The 25,926-nt window shown below is 41.5% G+C and overlaps 1 protein-coding gene across 1 annotated transcript; it reads right to left on the bottom strand.

Annotated features, from left to right (window-relative positions):
• Positions 1 to 707: 707 nt before the first annotated feature.
• On the bottom strand, positions 708 to 20,729 carry PEPD (peptidase D). The gene is made up of 3 exons (XM_009708775.1): positions 20,549 to 20,729; positions 9,280 to 9,471; positions 708 to 1,098 (listed from the first exon to the last, which is right to left on the bottom strand). The coding sequence occupies exons 1-3, from the start codon at positions 20,714 to 20,716 to the stop codon at positions 949 to 951; spliced, it is 510 nt and encodes a 169-aa protein (XP_009707077.1). The 5' UTR covers positions 20,717 to 20,729; the 3' UTR covers positions 708 to 948.
• Between the last annotated feature and the right edge of the window lie 5,197 nt (positions 20,730 to 25,926).

Raw genomic sequence — 25,926 nt, forward strand, 5'->3', positions numbered from 1 at the left:
AATCATTTTATGATCATTAATAAAGAATATGTTTGTGGTGTATCCAAATAAAATTTACATGATTTCATTCTGAACTGGCTAACACTGGACAGTTAAAAATAACTCTATCATTCTGCACAGCATATGCTGCCGAGTGACCCTGAGCCCTGCAGCCAAGTTAACTCCCTTCTTGCAATTTCTAAGGCTTGTGAACACCATAGCAATCTACATTTTTAAGGAACAAATAGACGGACAAATCTAATAAGCATCGGGCTGTGTGTGAAGGATCAGTATACCCACTACCCAGAGCAGAAAAATCTGGCTAATGAAGGGTCAAAGTTTCCAGAGCACAAATTGGTAGAAAGGTCAGATAAAGAAACAGGAATGGGAGCAGAAGAGCATAATGATCACAAAGTTGTGAGCATAAATGATGCCAAGGATGAATTTTAATAAAAATTTGATTCTGCTTACTCCATTGACACTGAAATAAGATCCATAAGAAAAATATAAGTGTCATTATGTCCACAGAGAACAGCTGATTTTTCTTCTATGTTTTCAGCAGTACTTGTGATGAAGTTTAAAAAAGGACTTGGATTGTTACAATTGCTGAGAGCATTCAGATAATCCATTTGGTATTTTAAGAAGTCCCAATCATCAAAATTCAGATTTAATTGCAAGATATGTCTGAGCTGAGATTTGACAGAAGTATAAGCCCCACTGATAATGCCGCAGGGTTATTCAGGTGGCACTTGGTAATGTAAACTGCTGACTGCAAGCAGCAGCATTTGAGTTACCTGGATGTCAAGTGCTGAAGCCGCCTACCTTCATTTTTAATGAATGAATCATTCCAGCTAATAGCCTTCCTGCCTCTCTTGCTATTACGAATTGGATGCATTTTATTTTATGTGCTGTAGCATTAAATCAGAACGATGACTGATCAGTGTGAGACAGTAAGTATCATCCTGAAGTTTACTGCTTTTGGCTGGAGAGGCAGCCAAACGGCTTGGCACTGCTTTGGCCTTCTGCCATGAAAGCCTCTATTTCTTCAACAGTACGTGGGACGCACGTTAGCAGCTCCATTCCACTGGCCGTCACTGCGATGTCATCCTCAATCCGGACCTGTTACAGAGAACACACGGTTACCAAGGTATTCCAGCTGGGGATGAGAAGCACATGAGGCACTGCCAGCAGCAAGAGCACAAGGCACATTTCAGTCCATGGTGCTGATGCAACACCAGGCAGAGCAACATACTGCAAGCACCAGAATTGCCCATCACCACCAGCACCGTGGTGCAGAGCTCCGTAGGCTCCAACCCTCCTTGGGCCACTGGCCCCTGCAACCCTCCTGGGATCAGAGTCTCCCCAGTGACCCCGGCTGAGCAGCCCTGTGGTGACACGGTTGCTGCCTCTGCTATGTCACTGGGGTACAGGCTGAGCAAGATGCTGCATTGGTGAGCTCATGCTGCGTAATTACACAGGGCCAATAAATTTTAATCCCCTGACATCAGGAGCAGAAAAGGAACATTCTCCCCTGAATTTGCCTCCAGCCTTGCTAGTGCATGGCTTGCTAGGGAAAGGTTCAACAGCAGTGCCTCCTGACACCCAAAGTGTCTGTTCTTGAAGCGGTCCTGTTGCTGAGCTGCAGTTTGCTGCTCATTGCACTTAAGCATCACCTTGTCTTTTCTCTAAACACAATAAACTTTCAAAGGAGGAACTGCAACATGAAACAGCTTGTAGCTGATACTCAAAACATTGAATTTTGAGCTGATGAGAAAGTCCTAAGCAGGTCAGACATTCCTTTTAAAATACAATCACTACATTTCAAATCATGCAAGGAACACGCAGATCCTCTGTTTTCCAGCTCTTGTTCTGTTAAAATGAAAAGTATGCTCCATTTCTGTTTGACTCCAATCTCTTCTTACCAGTAAATATGCCTACACAGTCATTTCCCGTTATCTTATCAGAAAAATGTTAGTAAGTTGCTAAGCTGCAATAAAAGCAATTCTAGCAAGGTGTAAATCCAAGAGAACACAAACTCTGGGTACTCCCACCTTACAGTTGCCTTAATTGTTTTTGACCTCTTGACATTTTCAACTAAAAATAAAGCTGGTTAACATTTGTACTACTGATTGCAAAATAATCCATTTGTTCAAACAAAATGAGTCATCCAGTCCTTACTAAACTGTTTAATGATGTCTTTGCCAGATTATTTCTTTTACTTAGTATCAAGTTAAGTGTATTATAAAGCAGAATTAAATAAACAAACTCCATTGAGTTCACACATTTGATTTGGACAGCTGTAAATTTGAGAGCCGCGAGGCTCTTTACACTCGGTCTGCCTGAAAGGCTGGTGCCTTGCTGCAGAAGAGGAAATCGGCAACACATTGAACAACTCTATGCACTTGAACAGATTTTACCAGGGTGGATTTTTTGAGTCATTGCTTCCAATGTGGTCAGCTGAGCAAAAAATAACCCAAGGATTCAACAAGATGGTCGCATTGCATCTAAAGGTGAATTGTGCCCTCTGCCTCGCAGCAGCCCCCAGCATCTGTCCTGCCAGGTCTTGAGTCTGGGCAGAGCCTGCCTGGGAGGACCAGCCCCTGCCAAAAACCTGCTGGTTCCAGACGAGCTCTGCAGAAATGCCAGAATCCAGGGTGACATGGTAAAAGGTAAAGCATCATGTTGGCAAGCACACCAGTGAAAATGGAGCTGGGCACAGCATTGATGTGGAAAGTAAAAATGTTAGCACAAAAGTAAGTCTGAGAGCAGAGGGGAGGCCACCCAAATCTAGAGCTGACTCTGCCTATGGGGAACGCCTCTTCCCAAGACCCGCCAGCTCCACAACCCTTCACCTGCTTGAGCTGAAATTCCCCAGTGTATCTGCTACAGAGAAGTATCAGCCACAATTCATCTGGTTAACCAGTAAGATTAGCAAAGGAAAAAAAAAAAGTTAGTGTTTTCCAGTTCAGTGTTTCAAGCCTTCACCAGTACCTCAGCAGTCTTTGAGAGGATGGACTGACTTGAAAGCAGAGCAGATGAAAGCCAGACTAAGAGGGAGGGAGAAGAACAAGCAGGACAAGGTGTTTGTCAATGCTGTGCCCTGTCTAGGCCACAAGAGAAAATCAGGATGGGAAAGGAGCTGGAAAATGGAGCTAGAGAGATGAAAGGAACTGGGGAAAGGAAGATACAGTGAGGTGAGACAGGATTGACAAATAATGGACAAAGAGAGATGGGGCTGGCTAAGGAGTCCAAGAAGGGAGATCCTGGAGGAGGTGAGAAGCAAGACCCCCTGAATGAGGAGAGCGCAAGGTGTGCTGGAGCTGCCTAAGCCAGGGAACTGAGAGTTACCTAATGGGGAAGGATGGGGAAACCCATCAGTTTGGAGTGCCACACACAGCAACTCATTGTATAGGAGAAACATTGTTAGGAGTTCATATAATTAATCCACAGCTGTGGATTACTGTGAAAAGTGTGAGAGCCAGCACCGCCACACCAGCCTGCTCACCATCAGCAACTCCAAATGGTCTTTGGGATGTAGCGGGAGGCACACAGACCCACCGCTCCCGTAGTGCCTCACCCATCACTCCTAGAAAAGCTCCAGCACTTTCTCCAGCATCTAACCATTTCTCTGCCTGGATGAATCTCACCTGAAATGAGTGCTTGCCGTAACAGAGAAGACAGACTTCTCACCCTCAGTGCACATTTTTCCTTTGCCTAAAAGAAACACACGTGCAGAGGAACACAGGTTCTCCAAGGGGAGGAAATTTTGCATTTGCTGTTTTCCTTCACACCCTCCATGCTTCACCGTGAGCTTAAACTCAGCAGCAGCAAGAAGCAGCTTCAGAGGACCTGCAAAACCTTCCCTACAGGAGAGCCCAGCATTTGGTCTTGTCTTCTGTCCAAATGGACAAAAGATGCTGGATCTGCCTGGCAAAGCTCATTGGCTTGGGACTGCCTTTCCCAGTGGGGGACAGTGGTTATGAAACTTGCTCTCAGAGCTGTCCCTGTTTGCAGGCTCTTTGTTCAACAGTGCTGCTTGTTTCAGGGCTCCAGAGTGGTTTGGAATCAGACACGGCTTAAAGGAACAGCAAACCGAGGTGTGAGGTTAGCTGCATCAGCATCTTCAGGGCGCTCTGCAAACACCCCAAGGTAGGTTTTCCTTTTTCAGCGTGCAATGGCATACTTCAAAATGCAATCCTGCAAAGGTGAAGTGGCGAGGAATGCCAGGACTGTCCCTAAAATGCCTTTTTCTTACCAAGGGTAGTTGCATGATCTATCTAGATAGACCTGATTGCACAACTGTCTAATGCCAACAACAGACCATCATGTGGCTTGACTCAACCGACCCAACTGTCCCAAAGCAGGGTTGTGCAGGCACAGCCAAGGACAGCACAGGAGTTAAATACCAGGGCTGCTGTCAGCTATATATACAGCCTCGCACTTTGTCCTGACTTACTAATACACTCATGCTCCCCAGAGCCTCCTGTGTTATCTTCCAAGGGAAGGGGGTTGTAGCACTCATTCATTTCTTTTGGATGATGATATATATAAAAGGCTTTTGAGAATCAAGAAACAATTTTGGCCAATTAAATAGTCCAGATTTGCACGATGACAGATCCCAGATGTGATTAAAAAAGACCAATGGTGACATGTCTCTTTTTTTTTTTAAAAACAGTATCTATTGAGCATTTGTTTGATTATGGCTGTGGAAAGCAGCAATACTATCGCTGCAAGATCTCAGAGTGGGAAACTCATCTAGGAAATGATGACAGGATGTGGGCCACACATGCTACCCCACAAAGTAAATTAGCACATGTGCTTCTGTCTGGCTGAAGGATCCATGTGTCTGCTTTTATAGCTGGTATCCTACAGAGGCAGATGCATGATCCAAGGGGACTTATTAAGACTCAGCCATCGACTAACCAACAATTTTTAATACAGCAAACTTACCACGACGAGGCTTCGACTTCTGTATTTCAGGGTGACTGGTTAGGAAATAGAGCTGCCCTTACGTCAAACCCAAGGACACTAGGGTACACTGCAGGGTTGGGAAGGCTCTTTCCTGTTACCACGTCACACAAAGCAGCAATGCCAAGATGTTTCCTATAGAGGTGAATAGGCTCTGTGCTACCCAATGACTCTTTCTCATCCCATGCTGCCCATCTTCCCTCTTCTTATTCACAAGCAAGTCCTCATGTCAGTCACACTTTATTTAAAGGTCCAGATATAAACATTTTATGAAAGAGGATCAAGATTAGTAGGGTGAGGCCATGTATTTTATTAGATCAACTGATATGGCTGGAAAAAGAAGCTTCAGGCACACAGTCCCTTCATTCAGGCTCAAAAAGAAGCAATAAGCTATAAGCAAAATACAGGTTAGAAACAACTGCTCTTACTTTAACCTAATTATGTTAATTAGACAACTTAAGAGAAAAGGGTTAGAGAAGATTTATAAGCAACTAGTTGCTGGTTTTGAGTTGCCTACAACTATCACTTCTCTTACCAGAACCTTAAAGAAAGCTATATATTTCATTCTGACAACTGAAAACTTTTCCAAAAAATGCTGCATAACATTATTACTGCTGCATAACACGAAATGTTAAAAAGCAGATGAGCATAATGTTTATTGGCTAGTAAACTATATCATTCCACAACACACATTCACCATAAACCCAGAAACAGACCTCAACCTTCTGAAAAATAAAAATCAGGACAGAGACAACTGCATGTCTCTGTGAACCAAAGGTAGAAGCAATTAAATATCCTGCTTTTTATTTGGTTTAACATTTGTTCCTAAGGGAAGTACTATTGTTTTGAAAAATATTGTAACATTAATGGATCTTCAAGGTCCTGGGCTTTGTAAATCTATTTAACTTTTAAATGAGAAAAATCTGCAAATGAAAGAAAGTAATGTATTTAACATTTAGCTGTCTTTCAGCATTTTCTCTAAGTTGCATAGAGTTTTCACATGTTAAGCCTAGTGTGAGTTCTACAAATCCTAGGGAAAAATAAAGCCTGAACAGAGACTGAATATTTAAGGCCAAAAGAAGATTGAATGGTTTTACTAGGTCTTTGAGAAAACATCATATGAACTGCATGGATCAGTAATCAGCTTATGAAGAATGGAAATGTCAAACCCTGAAGGGTAGCATTTGGAGTCGGTATTTCCCCCTGAGGAATCAGCAACTTTTCCTGAGCAATATATACAATCCTATACACATACACCTATTTGCACATCTGTTCATTTATGAGTGCGGCACGGGCAGAGTCCAGGCAGAGCAGAGGTGCCCTGGGACATGCACTGCGCCAGCGCCCGACGGCAGCCCTTGCCCCACAGAATTTATGACCTCAGTAAATTGGACCTTAGTTTTTCAGATGGGGAACTGAACTACATGTGACTGAGTGACTTCCCAAAATTGGCCGAGGAAGCTTGTGAAGACTGAACTCAGCAGCAAGTAAAGAGTTTACAGGGCTTCAGACAGGGCAGCTCACACTCTCAGAAGCAAATCCCCTAGCAAAACTTCTTGCCTCCCTCTAGAGGGATCTGTATGTGTCCCAGAACAGCTCTTGTTTGGCAAAAGCCCAAATTACGAGGTCCTGAGCAGCAGTTACAGCCATGAAGACTGGGTGTCTGTGTCACGGGGACGCAGGAAGGCCGGGCTGCCGACGGACTTGTTCCGAGTGTGCACAGGAGCTGCGCTGGTGCCGCCGGCGCACACCCCGCACGCCGGTAGCAATGCAGAGTGGGCAAAGGAAAACCTCGTGTTGTCTCTCATCTTTTTCTGCTCTTGCAGCTTTTATAATCTCTTTACAGCTAATACCAGGCAGCATGAATTACAAGAAATGGCTACAGTCTTCCCCTTTCTGGCATGACAAAAGAGCTTCTCTTCTCAATGCAGAGACTTGTCACAGTCAAGAAAATTATGCAAAGCCCAAAAAAAAGACATGAATTCAAGGTGAATTCATTAAAATCCACAAATCCCCTGTGCGGACAAGTCTTACTCGGAATTAAAGTGGTGTTACTTTGGTTAATATAAGTTCATTTTTGAAGTGAATGAAACTAAACCAAATTAAGAACATTTTAATTAGTGCTGAGCTCTGCAGAGGGAAATGGACTAATTTCCTTTTGTAGAATCTATTTTTCTTTTAAACTTAAAGGAAGATTGGACTGGCTGTAGAGTGCTCTTTAGCTAGAACTCGTGTACTATTAATATTTGTTAGAAAAACACTGGGCTTCACAAGATCTTTTTTAATCAGGTAGAGAGAAAGTTTTCTGATGTGCTTTTGAGAGAAATATTCATTCTGGATAAACTAGAATGAACCAGCATGTAGATAACTAAGCATGCTGCAACAGCACAAATTGCATCTTCTATTTATGCAGAATCAAGTCAGAATTGTGAAGATGGAAAAATTCATTTTGATTGCATTATAATTCAGCATTTGTGTAGAATTCAGAAATATTCAGATGCACTTCAGCCTCAGATTTTATTTCCATTCTTCTCCTGGACAAAATCAAGTGACAACATCTGGCTCAGGGTATGCGTGTATTATTATTTTTTTCTCTCTAATTAAAATGTATCGTTCACAGGGGGATCGGAGATTTAGATTTTTGCTCAATTGTTTTTGGGCAGCTCCTCCTTTCAGCAAAGTTTGTTGGCCAGCTCTCCTTACAAGTCATCATTACAGGAAGCTAACCAAAAAACAGGGGAGAAAGTTAAGACTTTGCTTGAAATCTCTGAACAAAAGTGCCTGATCCAGCAACTTATTATCAAGGTAGAGATCCTGTGCTGTCACTCCTATTCCATGCAAACACAGGCACCAGATGAGCCACGTGCGTGCCTCAAGCTGCAGCGCTGGAGTGGGCATTCACAGCAAGTCGTGGCAAAACGTGGGCTTTGCTAGGCATTTCCAGAGAAAGCTCACCAGGAATCAATTCAACTGCTGAAAAATTCCCACAGAGTGTTTACAAGGAAAGCAAAGATAGTTAAACCTGTTTTTGTTGCAGTGTCAAGCTACACAAGTGCATTACAGCGTTCCTTTAAAATATGCTTCAGCGTGCAGTGCCATATATAACATGCTCACAGTTCGAAAATGCAGCTAGTTGGCTTTCATTCACCAGTATCTCAGCTGGCTGGCAAGTCTTGATAAAGAAACAACACAGAGACAGATAACGTCCCTAACCTAAGCAGTGAATTAAATACCAATGAGGGTAAAGTCCCGTGTCTCTCGGTAAGGCTGCACACACGTTGTATGGGGAGCCTTCGCAGGCAGCAGCCCAGGAGCCCGGCTGGCTCACATGACTGGTGATGGCACACACAACTTTTCTGTCAGGGTTGGTGGTTCAAAGCCAGCTCAGACCAAAAGCCTTACAGTAATTACCCTCTCATGGCTGGCATACAGTGATAAATTAGTCAATGGCAGCAGCAGACAATTCCTAATGGGTGACTTTTCATACCAGAAAATCACCGCCGTTGCCAGTGATTGTTAGTTTTGTTGAGACTTAGCAGAAAAGGCATGAGGAGGATGGGGCATTGCAGCTGCCTGCTCTATCTTCTCCGTGCGTGAATACGGAAGCTCGGAGAACAATGCGGCACCCTTCAAATGCTCACCCCACTAAAACGAAAACCAACTGGAAGCCACTGCAAGTGCTAAACGCTCTGTGAGAACGGTGGCTTTGAATGGGAAACGTGCCCTGCACAGCATGGAGAAACAAGGCCCCGCTACTTGCACAGCAGCTGCCTGCATGGGAACCATCTCCCAGATCACAGCTACCTCCTGAGCCAGCCAACCTTCCTGCCCGCACACCGCTGCCCGAGCCTGCAATGCTATACCCTGAGCACAGGTGCTTGTGAAGACCATCGGCGATTCCTTTGGAAAACCGGGACATGTTTTATATGTACAAGTTTCACACCATTCTGGCAATAATCCAGTAAAACCAATTACTGCTGTTTTTCTCTGCTGCCTCCCTGACTTAAACAGCATCAGTTTCATAACACACGTTTCACACATTAGACAAAACACCTACCTGGCAAGTCAGTGTACAGTGCTGACAGAGGGTATTTCAATCATGGAAAAATATTGGTCTATGGTTAATCAGGTACCACAAGTACAAAACTGCATTTAAAAGTAACAAAAAACCCTCCAGTTTGTATGCTCGGTCAAATGGCCCAAGGTGCTGCTTCAGGAACAGCCCTATATACAATACATTACAACTTCAAAAAGATTTCTTCTCAAGTACATAGTAAGGGCAAACAAACAGAAAACCAACTTCAGAAAAACATCCAGTTAAGAATTACGCACCCCGCCAAATCCTCTAAAACGCTGCAGGACGTCATTGTTGATGAAACAGGACTGCGCAGGATCACGGAGGGCTTGGTCCAAGAGGTGGTCGATGAAGTAGATGCCCGGCTCAATGGTCAGCACCATGCCCTGCTCCAGGCTGCGGGCAGTGCGCAGGCTCCTGAGCCCCGGCAGGTCAATGCGCTCCACTCCCTGCAGAAGAAACACCGGCTCTGACAGACAGAAAGGCAATCCATGGCTGACCCTTTATCAAGGCCCTCCTATGCTGACTGCTCCACAAGACACCCAAAATACAAAAAATAATCAGAAAGTAGAGGACTGAAACTGTGCTATGCAATGACCTCTCTCTCATCAGTCCCTCATTTAGCTTTCACACAGAGCGATGACCAGCTTTGAACTCAACACCCAAACTGTTTTTTGCACCACAGAAATCTTGGCTTTGGGTATGCTTGGTACTGTTGCTCTCTACCTTGGGAGAAGTACTGCACTAGAGAAAAATAATAATTACTTGCACTACTTCTTTCTATACTCTTCCTTGCAAAGCACAATATTTTAAGCAACATGCAAATCTTGAAATGTCCCCTCCACATCATGGCTGAAATAGCTGAACTATGCAGCACAGAACAATTTCTCCAAGGATATGCAAATGCTTATTCTCACTGAATGTTATTAAAATTACACATTTACGATCTTGATTTGGGAGCAATGAGTCTACACATGACCTCATAAAAGCAACCTATTTAAAACTAAACTTTTGTCAGATTCAGACTTTCAGGCAACATGGTGCTGACTGATATTATTAAAAACTAAGTCAAAACAAGTCCTGACTAGCAAAACACTCTCTTCTTCCCAAAAGCCGGTAAAGTAGAATGATATATGAGGACATGCTTAGTCAAGGAATTAGAAACACTGCAAAGACTAGTTCAGGACATTAATTTTCTTCCCCCCAATGTGCCAGGTATTGCAACATTGGAATAAATGTATCTCAATCCCATTAGCTTTTTGAAAATTCTTTGCAACTGTAGCAAAATTTCATCAACAAAATATCGTCATGACCAGTAAACAGCTCCCAGGCCCACTAGCTTGCAGACACGCACACACACTTTGCTCAGGAAACCTTATCCACTTTTCCAGTAAGTCAGAGTTTAGCAGGTCTGCAAGACCAAGGCGTTCTTTAGCCGGTCTCCAGGTAGCTTTCCCAAATCTTGCTTCCGGCCAAAGTCACGGTAATCTTCCTTGCTGGCAGAAGGCAAGATCCTTTCAGCATCACTAGCAGCATGACCGGCACCATCGGGATGAAACATCCCCTTTCTCCAGGACAAAGTGCACTGCCCAGCGGTACCCCCGCTGCTGGGGCAGCATGTCCTGGCACAGCTGTGCTCCTTTGCAGGGGGTGGAGGGAGGCAGGAGCATACCCTGCAGATAGCCACCCTTTTGTCTTACTGAATCATTCCCTCTTCAAAGTGGATATAGCCCCACAAGTGCTGTTCGCTCATGAGCTCCACTTTCAGTTCAGAGAAAGCCTATTTCAGAAAAATCCTGCTTGCAACAGCCACTCAGCAGGGTTTGTTTTATTCTCGCTGGTCACTCAAGCAATACTGAGGTTGCCTTTTTTTTTTTTTTTCCTTTGTAGAGTTTATTCTGTTCCAGTGCACAGCATCTTACAGTGGCCAAGGTTTTCAAGGCTAACCAGCCTGGACATCTGCAATTAAGTTTGCCCGTTCTTCAGAGATGCAGAGCATTTGCAGTTCTGGGTGCCCTTGCAAGCTAGCCAGTGCATCCTGACTATTTTCACTGTGTATTCGATACATTTTATTTCATATGTTTGATCTGAATTTTGCAGAGCATTATATCACACTAAAACAGGAAAGCGCGACTTTGTTTTACTGAGGCTAGGAAACAAGAATACTCTGACATTAAGCAAGGCACTTTGCATTTATATTCTTATCAAAACCCTAAGAGAATCAATATATTTCTAAACTTGAAACAATAACTGCACTGAAGTGGAGCCATTTTTCTTTCTGCTGCTGCCCCATGGGGTTTGGCATCTCACACATTCATTGTAATGCGTAAAGGAAATGAGGGCATCCAATCTTGTGGATTAATCTCTCCATGAGCTGTAAACAATTAGATTAGTGTCTGGACCTTTTGGTGTCTTGCCAACTATCTATCAGCTGCTTCACAACAAACAACCCATATTTGGCTTTTAAGTACACTTCTCTTCAACTCTACTTGTAAATGCCTTTTCTGAGGCAGTCAATCCAAGACAGATGCTAGAAAGATGAATGCACAGCGAGGAAAACAATGGCAAACATCCTCTGAAGCAGCCCTGGCACAGTGTCTGCATTTTTTTGCCTTTTCTTAAAACAAATGAGGTTTACCACCAGGTGTGATGATCAAGCCTTGATGCCTGCTTCAGATACCTCCATACAGCCACTAAAGCAACGTGTGGACATTTTCTGTGGACTGCTTGCAGTCTGATTCTGCTTTCAGTACTTCCAAGAAGCTAATAACACAATAACAACCCAGGAGCAAGACCTGGGGATTTACATTTGGAAACTCCCTTCAGCAGCGCAGGCTCCCTGGGCCGTGAGCAATGCAGGGTGGGTCCCTGAGGCACCTGAACACTCCTGCTCCACCAAAAGCAAAATTTTAACTTCTCTAGAAAGAATTCAAAAACTTTTTGATATTCCTCCCACCCTATCTCAACTCTAGGTTGTGTCAGCTCGTGGTTTCAACTCCAGATCTTTGGATTTTGCAGGCACTGAAGTCACTGTAAATGGCAGCGGCTACATCTCTTCCATGAAAGCAACTCTAACAGGCCTTCAGAGAAAGGGTTACACTGCTGAGCTTTTCAAAGACAGCAAGCAGGACACCGGGGGGTGGACTTGCGGCAAGGAAGCCCTACGCTCCCTTTTAATAGAGGCTAGCAAAGTGTTCACCGAGAGATGCGTGAAATGGATGAAGAGAGAGACGGGTTCTGGCTATCGTGTGCCCATGGCCATGTATACCCTGAGCGGAGGACAGCCCCAATCCAACTTGCTGCAAGGCTGAAGGTCAACATCAGCGGGGACAGGGAACGAGCTGAGTGGGGAAGGGGGAAGGTGACCAAGCAGGGAAGATGACAAAATTCCTTCTTTTGAGAACAGCACTGGATTAGAGTGTACATCAAAAGATGACTTCAGCATCCCAAATGACATCTGATCTCTGGGCACTCATGACCACCTCGGTAGCCACCACGGCCATCAGGTCTAGGAGCTGATAGTTCTCAGCTCTCTGAAGCACACTTCAGTTGTTTATGAAAACTAGAACAAACTGAGGATATTTTTTAATGACTGAAACACCACCACCCTCCAAATAGTAGGTGGCAGGTCCGAAACAAGGACATTCCCATTTTCCACAAAGTCAAACCCTGTTGGGAGCAAAGCCTCACACTGTCATCCATCGGTATGAATCTTCTGCTGTTAACAGATTTTCCTTCTTCGTGAGGAGGAAACTTCCCTATATTTTGCAGCTAAATAACTAACGCCTTGTTTTCAACAATAACCATGATGTTGTTTTGTAGTTAGATGAAATGAAGAATAAAAAATGTGAACGCTGCCGCAGCAGTTGTGTGGGTATCTGTTTCTATTATCGTTATATCCTGGAGGCCTGGCCACAGAGCAGGACCCTATCGCACTCAGTGCCATAGCAACTGTAAAGGATAAGCTGGTAATTCGCCTCAAAAACGTGTAGAGAATAATTTAGAAAATATTAACACCTAAGCATCTAAAAAGAGACTCCCAGTGATATTCTTTTTTTAAGAACTGTTTATTTTCCTGTCTATTGCAAAATCAGACTATATCTGAAATTGTTTTCTAAGACTGATTTTATTTGGAAGTTCTGCTCACATTTTAAAATTGAGACACTCCCCCCACAGTAAGCACAGATGTATGACACTGTCGCTTGTGACTGTACTCCTGCCAAGAACATCAGATTCCAATTAATGGTTCATGTAAGGTAACAAAAAACAGCCTGTCTAGGCAATAAGGACTGTCAAGGGAACAAGAGAATTATTATGTAAACTGATTTCATTACTATGTAAGCAAAATAAAAGTTCAAATTAAGTTAAGTGTGCAGTAATATAAAATATAGATCTATTTTTGGAATAAGGAGGGGATTAGGAAGTACGCAAATATGCCTATCTCCCAGAAAAGTGGCTGTGGAAGACTAGAAGTTGCAATATCCCCAGAATACCTCAGTATAAGGATGAATTACTGCCTGCTTCTAAGCAACTCAGTGGTTAATGGGGGTGTATGTTGCTTTTTCCATGGAAGAACTGCAATGTGTATCATGCTGGATCTCATCCCACAGATACCAGCTACCACTGAAAGCGATCAGAAGCAGAAATAGCTCCAGGCCCACTACAGCAAGCCTGATCTTGGGTCCATCTTTGGGTCAGGACAGAAGAAAACCACAGGTGACATCTGTGCTGGCTGGTCATTGCCCACAGAGCCATGACAATAGCTAGGGATGCACAAGTGCTTAGATGCAAAGACACCCTCCCTCCTGAAATCAGGGCCTGAAACCTCCTGATGCCAGCTGGCATCACCCAGAATTCTCCTCAAGCCAGCAATGGCAGCAAAACATGGCCACAGCAGAGATCACCAAAGCTACTCAGAACTGCAAATACTGAACCACAGTAAAAGACTCACGTAGTGACATAAACTAGTTTCTGGTACTTTTTTCCAGTTAAATCATCACACAACTTTTTTGAGTCTGACAAATAGACTGTCCCAGTTGGATCACATCCAATACAGCAAAGTCCTAACCATTTTACCAAGCTAAGTGCAATCAAGTATTTAAATTAGTCAGAATACTAACATTATATTTAGATTATATGAAATCAACACTGAAGTGAAGTCTCAGCTCTTTCACTTTTCCCTATTCTCCCACTGTGTATACCCAACTTCTAATTAGCTCATTTACTCTAAAAAGAGCAGAGCCCTATGCAGCTAATAAAATAAAAGTCTTGATTTCCATTTCACTCGTCTCCCGGATCCTTCTCTCTAAGCCCTTGTTTCCCTTGCTGAGTGCTACTAATGAAGATTAGTTTATTCAATCTATCCTGCTTTTTCCCAGCAGCTTGAGCTGCCTATAGTCACTTGAAGGAACTGCTCGTCAGCAGTCTTGCCTTTGAAATCAGCAGCAGGTTACAGGAGAACATGCCCCAAGCATCACATACCACTTGTGGCATTTGGAACTTGAAGCTTCCACTTCTGCAGGAGAATCTAATTAGCAGCTGGAGCTTTTGGGACACAGCTCAAAGTTAATATTGGGGGAATGGAGGGCACACGATGTTTAACTGGCTATTTTTATTTGAAACATTTTTGTCTTTTCCTAAGTATTAACTGTGATATCAGGTTTAAGGTGCCTAATAACTTTCCTGTTATTGCAGGAAGATTGAAGAAGAATAGTCTGTCACTTATTCGAGGCACCGCTGCCTGCTGTGAGTCAGACAGAGCTGAATTTCAATCCATTGCTACAGCACGGTTCTGAGCATAACTTCCAAAGTCATTTTTGCTTCCTGATCCTCAGATGTCACCAAGCTCCATTGCTATCATAATGGAAATAATAAAACATACAGATTGTATTTTTTCTTTTTTCTTAAAATCTAACTGTGAGAAAAAAAAGAAATAGCACATAGTAAAAATTACCCAGTTGACAACTACAACATAAACCTGAAAGATGAGGAGAATAGAGAATTCGTAAGACATGAGATAAAGAATTGCAAAACGTACCAGCAACATTGTTTTAAAATGACACCAATGACAATAATAATTTTTCTTTTGACACACAGAAAGCATACACAGGTGATGGCCTTAAACGAAAGGGTTTTTTCTTTTTTAATCTTTTGATACTAATATTAGTGGAAATTCCACAGCAAACCCCCTAACGCATACCTATGATACTTTTTATACCTTACTTTTACATATAATTGAAAGCAGAACTGTACTATGGTTTTTCTCTCTTCCTGTGCCTAGAATGAATTGTTCAAGAACTCACAAGCTGTTGGTCTCTGCTAAAATTTCAGAAAGATTTGGACAATAAATATTCAGATAAAAACTCTCTTAGCACACACAATCTTTTGCAACAAACTTCAACAAGTAAAACAATCATAAGCAAGTATCCCCTTCAAATAAATTAACCAGAACTAATGAAACCCAAACCAAGCAACAAAAAAGTCCCCAAGTACATGACACTTTCTCAGGGGAGGAGGGAAACCCTCTGGTGCGACAGGGCATGGTCTGCACTGCGGCACTGCACTTACACAGCACCTGAGCCTTCCCTCCTCTTCTGCCTCTGCTCAAGTCCTAAGCTCCCATAAACACCCAAATTCCAGCATCTGTCCTCACAGGAAAAAGGTGCTGGGAACTGACCACACATAAGATGCTGCAGCAGGGTAAGAAGATCTATTAACCTAATTCTGGGAGGGGTTTAAAATCCCACAGGAGAATCTTATGCTGCAGGAAACTCCTGGTTGGTGTTCAACCCAAAAGGTAACAATAAGCACTACAGATTTCAGTGTTGCTCTGCATGGAAATACTGTAGAATCGAAAGTCTTCACCAATTTGTTTCTTGCCTGCACTCTGCCTGTTCAACGGCCCACACAGCCATACGGCTCTGCTATGCAGGAACTCAAAGAATCAAAACCAAAGTGTTTCAAGGGGATCCCACAAAGTGAAAGCAAGAGGCTTTTTCTCAGAAGAACAAAATCTAGAGCTAAAACTGGTAAAAGGCCCTTTCACTCTTTGCTCATGTAAGCGCCTACCATACAGGTTGTTTCATGTTTGCAGGTCCTGGGTATGCACAGCTAGAACAAGGCTTTACAAGGTTATGACCAAGAGAAGCAATTTGCATCACTGGGGCTCTACATAACAGCTTTAGGCTTCTTGGTAAACTCACCTCATTCTCTGCTTCTCAAAGGAAAAAACATGAATGCATCATTTGCAATGCTAACCACACAAAAAATGAAATCTTCTGCTTCAGCATAAAGTAGCATACATACAGAAAATAATTTTTACTAGGACAAGAAAGAGAACAAGATTATTCCTGTATTCTCTAGTAGGTTTGGTGACCTAAATCCCCAGACAGTCATCTGGGATCTGGGAGCAAGCTTTCTGTTAAGAGCCAGATGCAGCTTGTACACCCCTCTGAGCAGCAGAGATGTTCCCCAAGCATGCACAGTAATGGAAGGACATGGATAACTCCAGGATCAAAACAAACCTCTAACCTTAATTTGCTGATGTAGAATAGCGATGAAAGGATCAGCTTTTCATAAGAATAGAAAACTGAATTAAAACTTTAAACTAAGGTAAATCTTATAATTTTAAAAGACAAAACAAAATGAAACACTCAATTCACAAGATGTTAAATTCACAGTAGTTATTAACCTAACTTAAATTAACTGGCTTATTATTATAGAAAGTCATCAAATGTACTTAGCATTCTTTAGAGCCTCACAGTCAATTAATATAACATGAAATTGAATCCACTCAAGCATCCAGAGACGCAGAACCTAGATATAAATGAAAACTTCAGCCCCATCTACCTCAGGGTCTGAAAATTTGGGATCACCTACCACATTTTCTCCATTGCAACAGCCACAAACCCTCATTTATATCCTGTATCAAATTTACCCAGAAACAAATGAAAAAGTGTTGGAAAACCATCTCCATCATTAAATTTTACAGCTGAAGCTAAGCCCAATGGAGTTTTCACCCTTTGAAGCTAGCTCTGTCTGACTAAGGGCCAGATTTTCTGAAGTGATTAGTACCACTGGGGCCGAATTTTCAGAACAGCTCAAGTTATAGTTAGACCCTTAAAAGAAACAGAGATTTTCAAAGAAGTGTTCGACGCTTGGTTTCCCTGCGAGAAATACCATGGTACACTGCAGGAGACCCGATTCCCGAAGGAGCTCTTGACTGCCGAGTATTCTGAAAATCAGGACATTTACTTACGTGCTTCAACGGGAAATACTGGTGGTTACGGTCTTTTAAAAATCTTGCCCTAAACACAGTTGCTAAGCTGCATTTATTGCTGGCCAAAACCAGTTATTCTTTATCAAGACAAAAAAAAGAAGGGAAATGTTTTATTTTTCTAACATCCCAGAGCATCCTTTGCAGAAAATGTGCAAGTTTTTTAGTGTTTGTCAAAGAGGAAGAAAGTGCTTGTTCAATGCTACATGTGAAAGCAGCTTACTGGAAAAGATGAAAACTTATTATTGCCAATTTTGAAAAAAAAAAAATAAAAATCTTTGGCTACTAATGAATAACTAATCTAAGCTAACAATGTCTGGAAATAGTTTTTTTGGAACACACAAAACTTTGTGACGGATAAAAATTAGGAAATTAAAGCTTATTGTATTATTCCAAATGTAACTGTTTACACTTGAGGAAAAATAATGGAATAATATCCACTTGGAAAGTTTTTATTTTTAAAAAATCCTTTGTAATACTCCCAGAAATTCACTCGGCCAAAAGCAAGTAACTTGCTTCTTAACCAGCTAGAAAAAAAGAGCATGATACTACAAGTATGGGCTCAGTGCATAATAAACACACAAACGGCTTTACGAAATTCCTTGTGAAAACCTTGCTAGCTGGTAAACATTTAAAACGCACCAAAAACCACTCCACAGCTTACTAGATGTCTTCAAAATGTGTTTTCTCATGAAACAACAAGGCATAAACAAAAAACCTCCTTCCATTTAATACAGTAAGGTACTATACTCACAAGAGGTGCCCAATTGCTCACGTTTAGATTTACCTGGGGAAAACCACATCCCCTGAAGCCTTCCACTGTCACCCCGGCCCTGCAGCCCCACAGCTTCCCTCCTGCTGTGGGCAGGAACTGTGCCTCCCATTACAGCTTCAAGCCCAGAGAAGTCTAATGAAGTTCACCCCACCGACAGGCTTTTGATGTGGGTTTTCCACCACCAGGTGCCCTGATGCTCAGGTACCTCACCTTAGTCAAATGACCCAATATAAAGAGCCTCATGCTTTGGATCAGAGAGAAGTGATGGGTCTAACAGAGGTGGAATTAATGCTGCAGAGAGAGTTTAAAGGGTCTGCTCTTCTGCAGAACCCCAAACTCATTATTTTTCAAACTAAGGTGATGCCACACATCCATCTATGTGCAAATACAGGACTTTAGCTATGTATTTGTGAGCTCACATACATGCTTCCCTCGTATTTAGGAAATTTGTTATTTAGGATTGGATTTTGAAAGTAAATTAGCCAAGGAAACATTCTTGATGTAAGAAACACAAACAAATAATTCTAATATTTCCAAGTATAAAATTCTCTATCTGCATAGAACTCTGGTATTTTTACACACATTAAGTATGAAAGTGGAGAGCCTAACTCATTTGACAATACAATCCCTATATCCATTTTTATCTGTAACAGGTTGCTCTTTCAAAACTGTGGATAGATCGGTCTGCTTTCAGAAAAATGACCCTTAAATTATTTAACATACTGGTTAATTAACAGTTATAAATTTAGCCATACGTAAATAAAAATTAGTTTCAAAAGCTGATTCTATAGCTCGTATGCCACACTACTAAAACCTGCTGAGAGATGGGAGGTATATAGAGTCTGCTGCTCTATATCCCCCCAGATCAGTTTTAGAAGTCTCCCCTGAAATTAACGTACTTGCTCTAACCTTCAAACCATATAGTTTCTAAGTAAAACCCAAGCATGGTACTTTTCACTCTCACAATCCTTCTCACTTATTCCTAAAATTTAGTTACCTCTTTACCCTATCAAGTCTTGAACATGTGCTCCCGTTTACATAAATCCATCAAATTCAGAAGGATTATTCAAAACACAAGTGAAACCAATCAGGCAACATGGGGGTCCTGGATTTTTAAGTCCATGAACTCTCCAAGAAACCACATCCCATGTGCTTTGCTGAATGCCTCTATTTGTACACAGAGAGAACGCACTTGGGAGAGATAGAGGGGCAAACATTCACCCCTTCTGTATTAGCCAGTGAAGAAACCTTAAAATCACAATTGGTTGCTTTTGATTTTTGTTTCATTTTTATTACATATATTAGCTGATGCCAATACACTGCCATTGCAATACTGTGTCTCAACAATAATTATACTGAGTACCCTCAAACACTATGTACTGTTTCTTCCCTGCCTGCAAAAGTGAACCCAGCAATAGCAGCTGTAATGTAGTCTGTTGACCCAACATGAACAGGCTCCAAAATATGCTTAAACCTTACCTAAAAAGTTTTTAGTTTCTTTCTCAGGATCTTGTAAAAGAACGTCTTACATAAGACAGAAGGCAAATGGTCCATTTTTGTACTGTATTACCGAAAACGCTTGAACAGTTAGCCTTAAATAACCAAAACGTAACACACAGAAAATCCTTCTGAAATCTTTCTGAAGCTGCTGTTAACTTCCTTTCTTTATTCAAACCTTAAGTTCAATTCCCCTTAGTTTTTTTTGTTTGGTTTGGTTTGGTTTTGGTTTCTCAGTATCATTGCAAACATCTTACCATTCATTGGTTACAGAATTTTACCCGTTCTGCTTTCAGACTACAGCCATGAAGCATCATGTTAATTCAAGGAAAAAGGTAATCATTCTGTATTTTCTGCAGAAACTCAGAATACAAAAGGTTATGCTTTCACATTTGCAAAGACTGGAAGACTTGATGGATTTTTTCCTTTCTATTCTCATTCCAGGACAACATATCTACGTTGGTGCCCATGTTGACACTGGAGATCAAAGTTCAAGAGCCAGGAATATGAGCCAGCTCATTTCCATATGACACAGCCATTGGGATTTCCTAGTCCAGGTGCAGCAGTGGGCTCCCACAGCTGTCTCACATCGGGAATGGAGCAAGAGTCTTCCCACTACAGGTCTCGGGTAGACTGAGATGCTCTCTGCCACAGCACAGGGTATGCTTGAGTGATGTAAGTTACAGCAGTGACTCATGGAGCAAGAACACAATGTATGTAGAAATTGAATAGATTAAGAATGCCCGAAGGGAGGCATCGGTTGACTTCTCCTCATGAGCAATTTCCATTTTAATGAACTAATAGATACCCTTAAAGTAAACTGTGTAAAATATCACATCCAGAAAAAGACACACTTAAACGCACATCTGTTCCACCTCTGAGAAGATGCAACTGGCAAATCATGCATAAACTAAGAGAAATGCTGATCGAATTGAGAGGGGTTAATCTGCAAGGCAGTTGAGAATGGACTAACACTAACCTCTGGGTAGCCTCCAACGTCATGCACATCGATTCCAAGTAGATGTCCAAGTCCGTGTGGCATAAATATTGCACCCAGATGAACCTTCACCATGTCATCTACATTGCCTTTCAGAATGCCAATTTTAGTCAACTCCTCCAGATGGACTCTGTCAGCCAGACGGTGCATATCAGGCCAGGCGACCCCTTGGAGAGCAGAAACAAGCAGCTGAGTTAACTATTGCTAAAGGTTTTTAAAGACCGCTTTCAAAAAGGAGATGTAACACATGTGCCCTTTTTTATATAAAAAACAAAGGTGGAAAGAACAACTACATTAGCACAAAAATACTTCAAACAAGACAAACTTAACACGTATGCAAAGCACAGAAAACTACAAACAAGAGAAACAGTAGCACCTTATAATCCAGATTCACATGAAAAAAACGTTAAGACACTGTATCTAAGCACATCTATGCAGATGCACATGTATCAGTGAGTTTTCTAAAAGAATGTCAACTGTAAAATGCAGTTATTTAAAATGCAGAGCATAAAATATTACTATCCTATTACTTCAATAATGATCGTACCCATTTAGAACATTTGAGATGGATAGTACTTTTCTACGTAAGCAGAAGATTTAAAGCCCACATCTTTCTGGCAAAGACACTCTTCAGAAATTGATGATTCCCTTGTGTTAATGGGCTGTGTAAAACACAAGTCCTCTAATACACGTACTAAAACAGCATTACAAAATACTGTTGGTTGACTAGAGACAGAGTGCCAGGATACATTAGATTTCTATTATTTTGGTATAGGATACAATTTTGCTTGACAAGCTGCCGGGGGGAGGAGGGAGGAAGAAAGCAGCTCTTTTGTTAGTAACACAGAACTGTCTTAATTAGTTCACCATGGCTTTGAGTCATCATCAACAGAGCGGTTGCAGAGTCAAGACAACTAGGGCTAAGGTACAGTAGAAGAATATTTTCCTTGTTCAATTTTGGCATGATTAAACAAATAAAACCCAAGCAATTTTTAAGGCCAAAACCCCATCGAGTTCTATTTGCTTTAATCCAGTTAAACACGCAGCTCTAGGGTCTTGTGAACATGAATGTCACATCATAATTACATTAGCACTTTTTGCTGAAAGTACTGAGGCTTCAAAGGCTGAAATAAAATCATCCTATGGGAGCGCTTTAATAAAATTCAGTTGTCTTCTATGGCTCTGATATAAAGGTCAGAAACAAACTGAAGGGCAAGTGGCTGCTCCATCTTGCACACTGTCCACACAGAAACCAATGCACCTCTACACTCGCATTAACACCGACTGGGAATAAGCTCAGCATGCAAGTTAGTTAACAGTCAGCCTCCTTTGCCCCATCAGATTACTCACAGATCAAACTTTTTAGCCTGTTGCATGCATGCAGCTGAAGCAGCACCTTCCTTGCCCAAGCAAGATGACAAGACAGGGGCGTGCAGCACAATATGCTAGACAAACTCTCAGTTGCTGTTTCCTCACAAAAGCCAACAGTGCCCAAGTGAGTGATGCTCACCCACAAAATGCATGCAGTCTTCCTGCTCAAAATGTGCTACTCTTGTGTTTTCCTTCCTTTAAAAAGGAATTTAGATTTTTCCTTCAGTAAGAATTAATACAACTATAACCAGCTGTTCTTTGACAACTGCGTTCAACACATTTTACAAGAATTTATTTTTTTTATCTTTTTTTAACGTTGATTGTACTGCAATTTTCACTTCTCTAGATTCGTCTGTCTTTCATAGCTATCTCACGACAGGCTCCAATCTGTTGCACGATAAACTGAAATCATTACAACCTATTGCATTGATATTACAGATCTCAAACTCGAAGTATTACTGAATCACAGTTGCTTTCCTGTTTATTTTGTAGCTGTTGGAATACAGAATTTCTGTGTAACTCCCAGTTCAGCTTCCACACTTTGCAGTCAACTAACTGCTGCAAAAGTCTTTTAATATTCTTTCTGGGGACAGTAGATGTTCTTTTGAGATCTCTCCCATGTTTTCTTAGCCGAGTATTACTACAAGTCTTCTATTTTCATCTCCATGACTGCAAAACCACATGTAACATCTGACCCCAGTCAACTACCTGAAGCCTCATCCTCTCTTGATATAAATGAAGGTCAGAACTCTGTTGCTGTAAGACAAAACACATCCATATCCCGGATGCTCTGAATCAACTTAAGATGAGGTGCCTGTGAGAACTGAAGATGAGGTGCCTGTTTGCCGTACGGCTTCCCTCTACAGCTGTGCTGATACTATTAGTCTCAATTCAAAGCCACAGACTCCACTTAAAGAGATACAGCAACCTTTATCAAACTAAGGAAAAGATATAACTAACAAGAGATACAAAGATTAAACAGATCAGAAATAAAAACACCAAAACCACATATCCATTTGTCTGCAGAAGTTTAACACAGCAAATGAATGACTCTACTGCCCTAACTGAAAAGATTGCTGTGGTTGTAAATCCTGGGTATTTCTGGGCATGGAGCAAATCCATTATGGCCCCTTTTTCCCTCACCTCTACTTTCCTTTTTGTCTCATTGAGAAAAAGCATGATTATTTCCCCTCTCCTCCTCCTGCTCAGAGCTCTGCTTGCTCCACCTGTTTTGGTTTTTATTCATCTTATCTATTTCATTAGAGACTGAGGACAACAAAAAGCCCCACTACAAAATAAATAATGAGGCTGGATGGAAAATGTGCAGCTTTGGGCTCTCTCTTGGAACAAGGGCAGCGCTTCGGACAGAGCCCGGCCAAATGACTCCGGACCACTCTTTTATCACCTAGCTGGTGCCATCACTTTGATAGAGACGGGAAGTACTTCAGCTCCAGCTCTCTCACACATGCTGCAGAAGCCGCAGAAAGCACTGGGACAGCTCTGGCTGGAGGGAAATTAAGTTACTGCTGGAGGTGCCCTGCTAAATAGTACAAATCTTGTTTTACAAGTAAATAGGTGTTCAACTAGTCTTAATTAAAAAAAAAGGGTTTATAAATAGACTGTATTTTCTATTCTATGGTCTGGCTTCAGATTTTATTCTACTCTGACTATAGCATGCTGGTATTTTGCACTCTGAGGCCACTTCCCTCCAAACCACTTAACCTGCAAGTATTGTATAATACAGTCATGCATCCACAGACTATTAGTAGTGTGCTAAGACAAAATACAAGGATATTTTTGAGCTGACTAGAGACAGTGAACTAAGTGGAGTAACCTTATTGGTCTTCACTTAAAAAAATGGTGATATCCTTGTCTTGTTTGATAGGAGCTGCTTCCCATCATGCTAGGAATAAACTTTAACAGTAAGGCACAAACAGGTTTTTCCTCCTTTTTTTAAGCAGGTAATTTGTCACAGAAAGAGGATCTAAATTCAAATCTTCAAATGTTTCCTAGTACCATCATAATCTTAAAAACATTAACTTTGTTAAGAGAAAGAACTACTTTATAGTAATAAGGCAATTACTTAGAAGTACAGAACACAATCTACTGAAGAAAGGAAGCCATCCTAATTCAAGAAAGATCTCTTAGTCCATTTTATACATAAAATATATTCATATGTTGTATACATTTAATATACAGTAAACAGAAATACATAACTCTTCAAATTAATTTTAAACCTAAAATTGTATTGGTTTACCCAGCAATTGGAATCTTCATAATACCATGGCCTGTGCAAACCCAGCTGTCTCTGGGGCTGGCTGGCATGCCTGCACTCAATTGTCATTTAAGTTAACTAGTAAGTACACTTGAAGAGCAAAAGTCCTCAAACTCTGCTAATCTAATTTTCCTATGCACATACTGAACTTCCAATAATTGCAAAAAGCAGAGAAGGGAAGAAAAACTAAATATCACTGACTAGGAAAACCACAAAGAGAATTTTTTGGTACCCTCACATGGATGTGCAATTCAACAATCTGGATGTGCCAGAAGGACTTCCAGTGAGGATAGTGAATCCCTGTGTTAAAGCACAGATATCTATATTCTGTTCAGTTGTCTGTGCACACATCTATGCGTGGATAGCTTTAGCACGTAAAAACAAAGAAAACAATACTAAAGAAGCCTCTGTGCACGTAGTCAGGGAACAATCTGCCCAACAGGACAGCATTTGCAGGTGCGAAGAAAAAAAAAAACCTAACTAAACAATGCTGAATGAACAACATTTTGTACAAAGAATCCTTAATCCATGGAAGTTACTTGATGTTCAGGCACTTCTGTTTTTTGGATTAACAGTGGTCCAGTGGAGAGCTCTGTCACCCGCTGTAAGCTGACGTAACAGAAGTCAAACACCGTATAAGCATTCTTGTAGCAAGAAAAAGCAGTCAAAAACCAACTAAAACCCACAATAAAACAACTTCCCCACAAGTGGCTCTAACATCAGTTATGTGAGTTACTGCAACGGCTGACTGTTTTGCAACACCAGCCTGCACTAACCTTCCTCCACCAATCACCCACTAGGATGCTTTACTCATATATTATTCAGGACTATTATTTTTAAGCTTTGGTGAAGTTTATCATAGTTGCAGACAGGCTTTTTGTGTAAAAAGGTTTATCATAGTTCCAGACATGCTTTTTGTGTAAAAAGGTTAGTTCCGTTATTATCTTTAAGCCAATTTATAAACCAATTAAAGTCCACTCACAGATGAGGTTTAGAAAACTAGATTGGAGGGTCCTTGGACTTTGACAGCTTGTACCAAAATGAGTCTGCACTCAGGAAAATCTGCTGATGATGTGTCTGCTCCATTCTTAATTCTCTGCCAAATGAGATACTGGGTAATACAGGTCACTGAACCAGTGACTGGCTCCCCAGGAAAGCTCAGTTACCAAGGCTCATCAGGTTGCGATTCGTTACCTGCCACGCAGCATGTGCTTGGGCAAGAGGCCAGGACACGAAGCACCTGCCACAGCAACCAAAGCGTTTGAGATCCCTTGAGATACAGAGTGAATGAACTACACAGCAACGACGAAGACCATGGATGCGTCCAACAATGAAATGTGACAGATCATGGATTAATTAAACAACATGTAACTACGGAGACTATTAGTTTTCAGACACCACGCAAACAGGTATAGCAGAGGTTTGCAGATGTGTGAGGTACTGTGTTTAAAAACGGCAAACTTAAATGTATTAAGTTTACTAAAAAGTTTTTTTAAAATTTATTCTCATCAACCTAAATGTTATCTGATAGCATTAGATACTAATGTGACAGAAAAGAAAAAGATAAAATTACTATTGTTTTACTTCCTTGGAAATATTTCCTCTCTAATTATTTGCTTGCCAAACTCACCAAATTTCAGATAAAACACCATGTTTTAGAGACTCAGAAACATCATATAAGGATCTGCACTATTGATAGGGAAGATTTTTGTTA

This window comes from Cariama cristata, unplaced genomic scaffold, assembly GCF_000690535.1.
Source record: "Cariama cristata isolate BGI_N322 unplaced genomic scaffold, ASM69053v1 scaffold45750, whole genome shotgun sequence".
Lineage (NCBI taxonomy): Eukaryota > Metazoa > Chordata > Aves > Cariamiformes > Cariamidae > Cariama > Cariama cristata.

What these genes read in the sequence shown, in the direction of transcription:
- PEPD (XM_009708775.1), bottom strand. Translation starts at nt 20,716, where the DNA reads ATGCACCGTCTGGCTGACAGAGTCCATCTGGAGGAGTTGACTAAAATT. An exon ending in ACGTTGGAGGCTACCCAGAG is followed by an intron (nt 9,472 to 20,548) that starts GTTAGTGTTAGT and finishes TTTCTTCTGCAG; the next exon opens with GGAGTGGAGCGCATTGACCT. An exon ending in GTTTTAGAGGATTTGGCGGG is followed by an intron (nt 1,099 to 9,279) that starts GTGCGTAATTCT and finishes TCTCTGTAACAG; the next exon opens with GTCCGGATTGAGGATGACAT.